The 13,097-nt window shown below is 30.5% G+C and overlaps 1 protein-coding gene across 1 annotated transcript in view; it reads left to right on the top strand.

Annotated features, from left to right (window-relative positions):
* Positions 1–13,097, top strand: part of LOC116889196 (dystrophin-like) — a 37,074-nt gene that overhangs the window by 20,732 nt on the left and 3,245 nt on the right. The window contains exon 5 of the mRNA XM_032890354.1: positions 84–254. Within this exon, the coding sequence (XP_032746245.1) occupies positions 84–254 (171 nt within the window). The remainder of the gene's footprint in view (positions 1–83; positions 255–13,097) is intronic.

Here is a 13,097-nt window from a genome sequence, read left to right as displayed (position 1 = left end):
ATCTCTCTCTATCTCTCTTCCTATCTGTGTCCTGCAATTTTGGTTACTAACTTAAAGCCCTGTTTCTTGCTCATGGAATATAGCGTTTAAAGGCTGAAATGAATGACATCCGCCCAAAGGTGGACGCCACACGTGATCAAGCAGCGAAATTGATGGCAAACCGCGGTGACTACTGCAGGAAAATAGTAGAGCCCCAAATCTCCGAGCTCAACCGTCGATTTGCAGCTATTTCTCACAGAATTAAGACTGGAAAGGTAGGAAGATCTACTTCAAGGTGGAAACTTGTGCTAAATGATCTCTTAAGAAGGTTGCGCAATACTCTGAAGGGGGCAAGGAATCCCCACAACATGGTTTTCAAAAGGAAAATGAAAATGAAGCCCAAAATATACTTAAGGAAGTTTTGCCACTGACTATAATGGAGATACACCTCTCTTCCTTTCTTTCTATCTTTCTTTCTGTCACACCTTTTCCTGCCACAGCTATGCTAGAACTGCACCCTGCAATGCAACAATGGCTTACATGTACTTTCAGGGATCACCTATAATTAAGTAACAGAGCATGCAGCAGGCCAAAATAAATAAAAAATAAATAACTTAAAAAAGCACAAAGGACATCTACCTAAACCAAGCACTACTGAAATATTTTGCTAAATATAATATTGCTCGTGTGTGATGCATATCATATATCCACTATAAGACCTTGTACATCTGCATGACCAAGGTTATTTGTACCTCTTTCCTTGTTATGCACATTTGTGTATATAATTTGCTCATGCTAACTGAAAGCGTTGTGACAAAATCCATTAGGTTATACTGAAATGCTCAAGTCTTGAAATCAAGTGAATGTGAAACTTAAATTCTATATTTTGTGTAGCTTTGTATGCTTACTTCTATTCTATTTAATTAAGAACTTGAGAGTATAGTAATTTTGCATGATAGTCTTTATATTTATATAACATGTATTGGATATAAAATTATCTTAAATAGCTTGCCAAAATATGTAACTAGCATATTATAAAATTTCAATGTTTGGGAGAAGATTTGAAATACAAGGAATTATTTGAAATTTTACACATTGTAGTCTGACCCATTTTTCAATCAAATATGGAACAAATGCAAATATAAATATGTACAAAACACATACTTATAAATATAGTTAAATATTGGTACAACTTAATTGAAAAATTAATATATAGAGATAAAAAAATTTTATTTTTATCATATTGAGTTTCATCTGATTTTTCTTATTTACTAACATTGACCAGATATGATACTGATACTGTGCAAGGGTTCTGAAGGTATAATTATACTTTATAATCAGAGTAAAACTTAAACAGTAGAGATGAGGTATACCTGAAGTATTGCCTATTTATTTGATTTTCAGAAAATTAGAATGTGTTAAAAATTATTTTTTATCAATATGTTCATCAAATGATATATACATATGTATATATATATATATGACAATTTCTAAATTTCTAAGGTATTGCAGTGGTCAGAATATATATTTGAAGTATGCTTCAAAATATATAGAATATATAAAATGTAGTATCAGAAATTATAAATAATTTACATCATCAATTACCTTAAAAATTTACTTGCACAAAATATATTCTTGTTCTTAAATAACAATTGTTATTTCTGATGAAATTTTATAATGTAGTTGCCACCTGAATAACTGAAGGAATTTAATTTCAGCAACCCTATTAATGTTATTAAATTTTATGTTGTTCGTGGATGCATATGCAATTTTGCTAAACTACTAAGCTATAGGATATATAAAAGAATATGTGGATGTACTTTTCTGGAAGTTAATTCATGAGATTGTGGCTCGTAGGTTCTACACTGAAAAGGGGAGAATTTATTCTTTATAATAGAACTCTCATTAAGAGAATTTCATAACCAAGGTTTCAAAGTAAATTTTTTCTATATTCTGCCTGAAATCTGATTACTAATTTAAAAATCATGCATCTAGTAGGACATTCAAATCTAATATTTTACTCATCCTTCCAAGCAAAGCATAAGCTATTCCAAATCAATTCTTTAAAACATATATTGATAAACCAATCACACTTTTGTCTCAGTATCTGTTTTCCCTTGCTTACAAAAATGACTAAATATTACATTGATAATTGTTCTGAAGTGATAATTATGCTCTATAATGCTAAAACTAATACCACATTGATAAAATGTGTCTGATTATCTGTCAAACCAAAAATTATATTGCACTTCCATTTTACTGGTAATTGTACAAATGAAAGGATGTTAAGGTATTTGGTTAAATGTCTTTATAAACACAAAACCAAACAAATTGCAAAAATAAAAAAATGCATTTAGTATTAGAACCTCTTCAGGGAGATTTTCAAAACACCTCTAAGGTGGAGAAAACCAAGTCCAAGTTTCTAAAACCCTGGAGATAGGCAATACCTCTGAGTGTCTGTGTTTTCATATAAAGCAGTTTTGTGTGTATTTTGTTTGTTTTGTTTTTGATTGGTTGGTTTTGTTTTGTACTAAAGGTTTGCTTGTTTGAGGCAAGAATCTTTAAAGCATAGAATAGCACCTAACAGAGATATATTACTTGGTAAACATGCATGCAGCCACAACGTCAGACTAAGAAGGGGACCCCAATGGAAGAGTTAGAACAAGTTGCTGAAGGAGTTTGCAATCCCATAGGAAGAAGAATAATATAAACCAACCAGACCCCCCAGAGACTAAGCCACCAACAAAAGAATACATGGAGCAGGGGCAGGTGGGGGGGCACAATGGCTCCAGCTGGATGTGGAGCAGAGGATTGCCTTATCTGGCATCACTTGGTCCTGTGGAGGCTCTATGTCCCAGGGTAGGGCTGGCACTGAGGCAGGAGTGGGTGGGCAGATAGGGATCACCCTCACAGAAGCAGGGGGAGGGGATAGGAGTTTGTGGAGGGGAAACTGTGAAGGAAGTAACATTTGAGAGGGACATAAATAAAATAACCAATAAAAATGAAAAATAAAAAAGTTAAATTTAAAATGAAGTTTATAGAAAGGCATAGTATTCAAAATGAAAGACTTCAGCACGATGAGATTTAAATTGATTTTACCAGTCAGTCTGTCCCATAAACTTCTCAAATGTAACAAAGTTAAAATAGTCACAAGGATTGTACAACAATTGTTAGTAGAACAGCAGTTTATCATTAAGTTGCAAACGTAAAAGAAAAAAAGCATCGGATTGCACTTATCTTTTAAAAGTAGTTATAAATTTATTGCTTTAAGCAACATTTCTGTAAATTTGATGTATAAGAATATATAAGAAAAAAGAACACAATTTTAAAGGTATAAACTTTAATATTATGCACATTAGTGTCCAGAACCTTGTTTTACTTGTATCTCTAGTGTACAACTGCACACCTATGTCTCTACACCAAAAGGAAAATGATCATGATCATCAAAATGAATGATTCAAAATTGATTGTATGAAGTATAAAGTAACAGAATTAGTAGGTATGTAGGGATTATAAACCCTTTGAACTTTTACTCCTATGGTTGAACTCAAGAAGTAAAAATTGTATCTGGAGATTATGGTGTTAATTTTTTCAAAATCAGATAGTCTAAAATCCTATAACGGTTGATTTGGATACTTCAGTATTTTTGTCTTGACAAACTACATCTTTAAGATATTTAGTGTTGTAGAATGTTTCTGCTTGGAGAATAGTGTTACCACTATCTTAGATGTTAAAATCGGATGAGCTGCTGTTTGAGATTTCAGGTCGTTTCTGTGGGTAAATTTTCTCATGAAAAAGTATAACTTAGGACAAAATTGCTGTTGATAACTACAACATGCAAATCTTTTGTTAATGAACAAGAGGAAATTATGAATTCAATATGAGGATTAATTTTAGGCTAGCCCTTTTTCAGTCAACTGTAAGAACAACTAATTAGAGCAAAGCCTATCATGAAAAGTCACAGGTTACTCCTCTATACTCTGTTGAGTAATTAATAAAAGGTATCCATTCTTTTGACATGGAATCTCTATTGTAAAATTCAAAAGAGCAACCTCTGGTGTTCTCAGTTAGTTTTGGATAGGGCAACAGAACAAGAATCAAGTTCTTGAGTTGAAACTTCCCAATTGCATTGACAAATAGCTAAATATATTACTAATTGTATAATTTGGCATATTTCCACTTCAGGCCATCTTTGGCATCTATCAATTTAGGAAGATAATGCCTGTCCAATTATAACCTCAGCATTGTCATGTGAATAAATGATGTAAGAAGCAGATATTTAGAAAACTTTTTGTTATATTGATTCCAAGTAATTAAAAATGAAAAAATATTATTTGGTTAGATACATTAAGCCACTGCTTAGTTATCAAGTTTTGAGAACTGAGACAAGCATTGTTAGACAAGCTGGAATAGGCTATATATTCAAAGAGTATTCAAAAAAAAAGGGTAATCAACTAGACTTAAAAAGTACTAGAAAGTTCTACTTCAATTGATGCACACTTAAAATACCTAAGATGCTACCTCTTTGTATTTATTTAAATTTATCAAATTTCCAACAGTTTGAGAACCTGTTAAGAACATTTGAAAATGTCTTAATAATTATGAGATTGGTTTATGGACATGGTAGTTCTAGTGAAGTAGTTCATAATTATGAAATTAAGCCACAGTTCCTTTAATAATTCCTAGCAAAGTTGAACAATAAGAAGTGATACCTTGTCTAAATTTTCTTTGTTTTAATATATCTGAGCTGAAGGAGAAGGTCAAGCAATGTCATTAGGAACAGAAGGTGCCACGAAACACCTTACATAGAAAAGAAATTAGAAAGAAATATAAGTTATTTCTAAATGTGGTTGCTAAGGAAACTTCTTCATTCTAGTAGAAGTCTACTAATAGGAGAGGTACTCACACTTGTTGAAAAGTTTGTTTTGGTGGGTCTTTGAGAAGAAAGTAGCTGACTAGATAAATTCTCAGTGTCCATACATTATTTTCAGAATACAATGTTTGGTCCTGTGGGTACTCTTGTTAGCTCAAATGTGAAAGCTTTAAGTAACTTACGTTTATATTCAAGATACATTCATGAGTGCTGGATTGAGAGTCATTTCCATCATATGTGAATTTAATAGTCACTCCAAGAGCTTTGAGGAGAAAACAGTTTTGGAAAAGCCAATGAAAAGGCTCCAGTATACAGTGTTTAGTAGAGACTAAATTAAGATTCTTTAGGGATAGAGGACATGGAATATGAAGCTTATTTGTGGATGATAAAATTGAGGAGACTGATTAGAGTTGTAAAAGGTCATGCCCACAAGAATAATACATTGTGCTTAATGAGGACTTTGTAATAGTTCTGATTCATGCATTCTTGAATGATTAGAGCAGTGGCATGAGGGAACACAACTGAACTGTGTCAGGAATGAGGGAAACCGGGTGGGAAGGCTACACAATAGTCTTTATGAGATACAAAGGGGACTTGAAATAATGGAGCATTTACAGTAATAAAAAGCAGTACTAATCTAGAAAAAATTCTCCAATTTTTGTTTGTACTTGGGAGATTGTAAAACACAGATTAAAAAGCCTCCACACCAAGAGATACATGCATAGTGGAAGTAAAAATAAACCTGAAAATTCATATTAATGACAAGTTTCTTGGCAGTGCTAATGCAAATGGACTAAGAGAGCAAACCTCCAGATCTTCCTAGCTAGAACAATTGGGAATTATCAGAGATCTTGTTTGAAAGGCCAAGAAGATGGGAATGAAATGATTGATTAGAATTCCAAACTGATTGCATGAGAAAGTCTATGAATGAATTTCAATAATTAAATATGTATCAAGATATGTATTCCATTATTCAATGATTTCCAATGAATTTTAACTATATTACATAAAGCTCTGTTCTATTAACATAGGCAGTTGTTTCATTTTATGGAAAAAATATTGCAAAAGATTTGCATATGACTTCTACATATGTAAAATACTTTATTCTTTATGTACCTTGAAATTTACATATTGGCTCTAAAATGGATAAAAATTAAGCAGTTAAAAGAGGGTGAATATGTTTTTTTACTGTCTTTAGTTATTCAATAAAACATATATATTATAGTATATATTTGCCACATATTCTTTTATATTCCATATGGGCCTTAGAACTTGCAACTAAAATTCTTCTAGAAGTTTTGATATATGTAATGTAACAATAAAACCAGATTTGGGAAATCTGACTTCATATGTTTAAATATTCATCATTTTATTGATATAACAAATTATGTGAGTGTCAGTTTTCAACCTTTACTCACCACCAACAGATATAAAACTAATATTTCTGTAGATGAAAAACATTTAGGTATTTCTAGTGGCTTATGAGATAACCAATGAGAAAGGTGGCAAGGTTCTGCATAATGTAGAATATACGACATAGACAATAAAATACATAGCTTTTTTAAAACATAGTTTTGTGTTTGAAAAATAATTGAGTTATATGTTAGACTGATAATTTTATCCTTATCAATACAAAATAAACAATATAATTGACATGAACTAGGATGTTAAATTAAGATTTACTAGATCTGGTAATTTAAATAAAACTTAATTTTTTGTGATCAGTATAATAATATGAATATACTGATCCTTTCCCCAGGCAATCTCTTTCTAATCATCTTCGAAAACAGCCTCTCTTCTGACAGAAAGGGCCAAAATTCATACTTTGTCCCAGTTCCTCATGTTATATGATTATAACCTTGACTTAGTTTTCTAATGTAATGTTGTAGATGAAGAGTAAGGGAGAAAGCTGCAGATACTATGCAATATGTAGTATTTATAATTAATATCTTAAGAGATAATAACAGTTAAATTTTCAAGCTATATAATATACATGCTATTTAAATTAAGCTGAAATTAATAAAAATTGAACCAATCCACACACTTTCTATTCTAATAAAATTGTTTCACATTTGTATTTTACAACCCAACGACAGAGTTAAGTATATTTAAATTTTGATAATAAATAAATAGCTTATAATTATTTTAATTATTTTAACTGCTGAATACAGTGAATACTGTTTTTTGATCTAACTGTGTTTTATTAACCTGACATTTATTGTAAGTAAAGCTATTTGTCAATTACTAGTTGTTGGATCTTAAAAACAAAATAATTTTCCCAGTTAGTGTAAGGGCATTCAAATGTAGTCATTTTTTGGAGAGGAGATTATTGGATAATTATATGAGGATATAAGGGAGGTTGTATATCACTGAATTCTCACAGTTAAATAGCCTGGATAGAAATTTTAAATCTCACTTCTCTTGCATAGGTCACTGATTTACAAATTCCCAACATGATTCCTTACTTCTCTCTATGTCAGAAAATCAGATTAATCCTGTGATACATTCATGTGAATATAATCAAGTTTATTTTAAATTGCAACTTTAGTACACTTCTTTATTTTAATATCACAAGGTGCTGAACATAATGCCAGAGATTATAAAATATAGAAAGTTGAAAATACAGTTCCCCAAAAAATTACAATTTTACATTTAATTTATCTAGCTCCACCCCAACCTGCACCATAATTTAGAGCTAAACCCTTTCCTGTTCCATTTGATATTACTGAATTTTCATAATCATAGAAAGAAAACTACTTCCAGTAATACTTAACACAAGTAGCCAATGAATCTTAATCCAATAATGCCTTATACAATCAATTTTTATCCAGTTATGAAGTAGCTAACCCAGAATTGTATCTTACCAACTTGCAAATCTATAGAAATGTATTGGACAATCCTCCTAGGGATCTTCACAACTTAGCCATATTTTCACCAGTAAAGCATTCAAAGTAGGTTGGTACCTTACCCATAATTACCATGCCTATTACAAAAAAGAGTCCAAGAAATTGATGATACAATTTTGAGCCACTGAAAATTTTGTTACAACCATGTCAAATTTTTCTCATATTTTAAATGGAAATTTAAAAAGTCACTAATCCCACAAAGTATTAATTTGGTTAACTTTTTACTTAGAGAGCTAGAGGTCTTTAAAGGATCTTATTTACCTTTGTACGTTTTCTTCCCTTTGTACACGGGGATATTTGAAATTACTGTCCATATTTGTCATTAGTCTCTTCTGTATTGGAAGAGGTTAGTGGACTTTAAACCTTTACTCTTTATTGTTATCAGCTATTTTTTCTTTATTCTTGTTTTAGTGGTTTTACTGAAAAAGTTTTAGTGGTTGTACTGAAAAAATGTTACTTCAAACATGCAAAATGAAAAAATATTGATTGATTGATTGATTGATTTGAAAGAAGTGTAGCCCAATAGCACTCATATAATTTATTTTCAGTTTAGATTACAGTGTGTTTCCCTTCTAGTGTTTTTATGTTGATGATTTAGATTCCATACTCAAAAATAACAGATGTTTACAATGTTATCTGTGTAAACATATTTATTATCATGCAATTGTATATGTACAGGCTAAAGTAATATTTAGCCAACAGAAAGCTAACATTTCAATATAAATAAAGTATATCTAAATAATTATACATGCTTTCAAAATTTAGTGATTCAGTTTGTAATTGATTTTACTTTGTTCAGTTTTTTATTCTTTGTTGACTTGTGATATACCTGACCATTAATGCAATAGCTTCAATAGAGCCTTAAGTCTCGTCAATCCTTAAATTTTTCAACAAAGCACAATTAATAGTTGTTAAGCAATTTAAAGAAATATTAAAATATCAAGGAAAACCAAGTGTTGTCTTTCTCAGTTTCTCTGTCTCTCCTTTCTTTTGTGTCCATTTATCTGTTTATTAAAGCTTTCTATGTTCTATCTTCTATGTATTTTTGTGTAACTGCACGGTCATGCTAAAGTTCTTAAAATAAAAAGGTAAGTAAAACAATTGTGCAAAGTAATAATTGCTATATGCTTCTATGACTATATTATATCTTCATTTCTATTATTTTCTATGTACACTAAAACCTATCTTGTGTTCGGTGTCTAATATGTAACATAATTATGATTCTAGTAATATTGTGGTCACTAAGTAAGTAAAAGTATTTTATTTGATATTGAATGTGATTTGTCAACCATAGCCTCCAACTTCTATAGACAATAACATGGTACCTTAAACAAACTTTAATCATTTCTGAGTTTATTTACTCATTCAGGGTTTTTTTTTTTGATATTTGATGAGAAAGGACTTCATTTTGTAGTTCTGACTGATTCAAATATGCAGTTCTTCTATCTCAGCCCCCATGTACCCTTATTACAAGTGTGCATCACCATAACAAGGTCTACATGGGCTTTGAAACAACAGGCACTTCCACATTATTGATTTCTTCTAATAGCTTTCATGAGAATACAAAATAATGGATAACAACAAGCACATGCAAGGAAAACCTTTCACTAATAATCAAACATGTCTTCCTTATTAGAATTCATTACTGTGTTATAATGTTGAGCTAGTGAATTCTTAACTCAACAATTATATTTTTTCTAATTTGTTATGCACAAACAGTAGTGAACACGAGTGTATGAAGGGCCTGATTTCTTCTGGTCAACAGATGGAATAATAGGGCTGATTACTTATTGTCATTTTGAATGAAAAATCGCCATTGATTTATCAAAGTTCAAATAGCCTTAAAACTACTAATGTATATAAAAAAAAGATTGTTTCCTTTTCCATAAAAAGGATTGAATGTCGTATTTGGTATGCAAAATATAGTCTGATACAAGAGGTAATGCTAATTTCAAAATTAGCTTAGAATCACAAATAAATGTGGATAGATAATCTTGAAACTCCTCGTAAATCCATTTAAAATTTCTCATACCCAAACGGCAATCTGGAAAGATTCTGTCAAAAATATAATCTAAAAAGTAACAGAAAAAAAAATCCTAAAATGCATGTGAATGAAACTGATGTTTTATAAAACCTATAAAAATGTAAAAATGCAATACAATAAAATTTTTGAATATTCAAATTTTCTATACCATTGATAAGATTGTATTCTATGCCTATTTTTTAGTTCATAATGAAAGCTAAATCTCATTACTTGCCATTGCTAAAATAGTATAGATCTACACTAAAAAGAGTCTAGTAATCATTTAAAATTTGCCTAATCTAAATTAAGATGTGACATAATTTTAAAACATGTCTACATTTCAAATAATTGGTTTGAAATACTGAATATAAAATATAATTATTAATTTTTGTGGCTTAGAAGATAGCATTTTAGTTACATAACTGAGCATATTGCTGAATACTGGAAGATAGCATTTTGCACATATGGAAAATAAAAGAATTTTGCTTGATTTTGTTTTTAATTTACTAACTAGTTCATTTTAATTGAATTTATGACTCATTGTATTTCTATTGAGAACACTATTAAGAATATGAATAGATTTCATAATGAGGTGTAAGATTTTAATGTAGTACCCACGGTAAACTAGTCATATTTAAAATATATGACCAAAATCATCACTATTTAGCACTTACTTGTATATTTTCAGCAATGAAAAATTTACTCCAGTTTGAAACTGTCCAAATTTAAAATTTATTCTTATGAGGGCCTAAAGTACAATCTGCAAATACTTTTTATTAATTTATATTATTTATTTGGAAGGACATTGTTAGTGTTTAATCTCTCACCCTCATAATGGTCTTTTAGCAAATGTAGAGTAGTGTTAAATCAAATATCATCCCTGTGTATTTTGCTAAAATGTGTTTAAGTTTCCATCTTTTGTGTGAATTTATATTCATTTTTGAAATATTATTGTCTAAAATATTATGTCAGTAGCTTGCTGGTGGTGTGTTTCCTTTTTTGTTTACAGTTGGATTTTGCCTTTTGTATATTATGATATTATGTTCTTTGTACCATTTACCCTGCTGACATATTTTACATATGAATAACAAAGAATCATCAGATCTTTTGAATTTTGTCTTTAGAAATTGTGTATATTGGGAGATAAATAGGTCAGGGTAGAGTGTTTATCAAGCATGGAAAGTAATTTTGGTTTGACCAAAAACACTGTTATATATGTAATTCTATATAATTGTTATGATTCTTAAAATATCCATTCTGCTATGGTATTACAGCATTGTAAAAGGTTTACTTCCTTTTCTAGAAAAATAATATTTTTGAATACCTACTCCACAGAAGGAATGATTTTAGATATAATGAAAGAAACCCATTTAATAGATGGGGGACATTTCTCACTGGTTCTGAAGTTCTCCAAATAACTGCTAAAGAAAATACTTCAGAGTATAAAACATGAGTACATTGACATTTTCCTTGGGATTATTTTCAATACTACAGATTAATACGTCAGCTTTCCTTAGCAAGTTTGATAAAGTTTGACAAAGTGGCACCTAAATTTCTCGATGCTAAATTATTTTATTTTTCTATAATTCATTACCCAAATAAAATAAAGCCAAGAAGCATTTGCCCTTCAGAAACTTTTTCAAAAGAGAAAATTTGGGTAATGGCTATGATTTAGAGGTGAGCATTTGAGGTAAGATGTATTGAGTATTAATTTGTGTCACACAAGTAAATAGGAGTTTGGGAGACAGTGATAATAGACGTTTACCAAATATTTATTATATTTCAGGTAAACACTCAACATACTTGATTTTCATAACTTTCTAATGATGCAAATCTTGTCATTGTTATGAATAATATAATCTATACTCTAGAAAAGATAAGTGCAAATGTTGGTTGAGGTTTCTCAGCTAATATGTGAAGCCTGATTTTAATATAGAAATGTTAAGTCAAGAGTTTGTTTTTTTATCAGAAGCATTATATGAATCTTGGGAGAAGGTAATAAAAACAATAAAACAGCCTTTAAAGCAATCCTATATTAATTAAGCCTAAAAGATTATCAATAACAGATTAGAAAAGGGCTTAGTCATTCTGGAACCTATACCTTATTGTTCTTGTTTGTAGTTTGTCTGTCTGTCTGTCTGTTTGTTTGTTTTCTTTGGGGATTTTTGCTTTGTTTTGTTTTGTTTTTTAGTAGATGGGTAAGGTCCCTGTATAGCAAAAACACAATTGCTGTAGTTGGAGACATACTGACCTGGTCACTGTGAACAACATGAGGCTTATTGGTAAGGAAAGGAATTGGATACCTCTTTGGAGATTTTTGGTATTACTGGGTTAGAAAGTGGACCATAGGCAATTAATTTATATTTGACATTAATTAGGTCCAAGGATAGCCAATATCTATGAATGTACCTGATAACAACAGGATTTGTGTTTGAGAATATTTGATGAATAATAAAGATATGGTTTTAACTAAATTAGGTAAAATGGTCTTACATATACTTTGAGAAAAAGCACAGTTCCATTTGAACTTAAATATTATTTTTAACGATTGAATTTTTATTATTTATTATTTCTTTACTTTGCATCCTGATTGCAGCCTCCTGTCCCTCCTTACCTCTCAGTCCCTCTGTCTCCTTCTCTCCCCCATCCACCTTGCCTTCCCTTTTCCCTTGGATATCAGCTAGACTTGGCATGTAATTAGCTGTTGGAAAATTTAGACAAGATTTCAAAAGGGATGTCATAGCTAAATGTAACTATTTGAAAGCCATGGTGTTTGGAAGAACAAGTATTTAATTATAGAAGAAATATTGGGGCAGGGTCACAAATACTCACCTTCTGAGACTTTGATATTGTTCTAAGTATGTGGATAGAGGAAGAGCTAGCAAAAAAGCACATGGAACCAAACAGGTAAATCTAGCTACAAATAGAAATGTTGATATCTAATTAGTGGATGAAGTTTACTTTTAATATTTACTTTCTATCTATAAAAGTCATTTTGAACAGCAATTTGCTCTCACAGACTATCAACAAAGATGAACAACAGTTCAATAATTTAAAGTGCCACCAGATAAGTATTGTGTGTATATTTGGATCCTATATGCATGTGAACTGTGGCCGTATGATAATAATTGAAAGACTGCAATCCTTTAAGTTTAGGGTATTCTAGATTCTATCTTTTGAAAAATTGCTATATTTCAAATGACAGACCATAATTAAAAATTGAAGTAGTATTTACTCTATGTCCTTTTAAAGAGGATCCAATAAACCATTCCCTGGATAGGGAAAAGGACATTGAAGATGTGACATAATTTATACT

This window comes from Rattus rattus, chromosome X (genome assembly GCF_011064425.1).
Source record: "Rattus rattus isolate New Zealand chromosome X, Rrattus_CSIRO_v1, whole genome shotgun sequence".
Lineage (NCBI taxonomy): Eukaryota > Metazoa > Chordata > Mammalia > Rodentia > Muridae > Rattus > Rattus rattus.
This window is presented reverse-complemented; position numbering and strand designations above follow the sequence as displayed.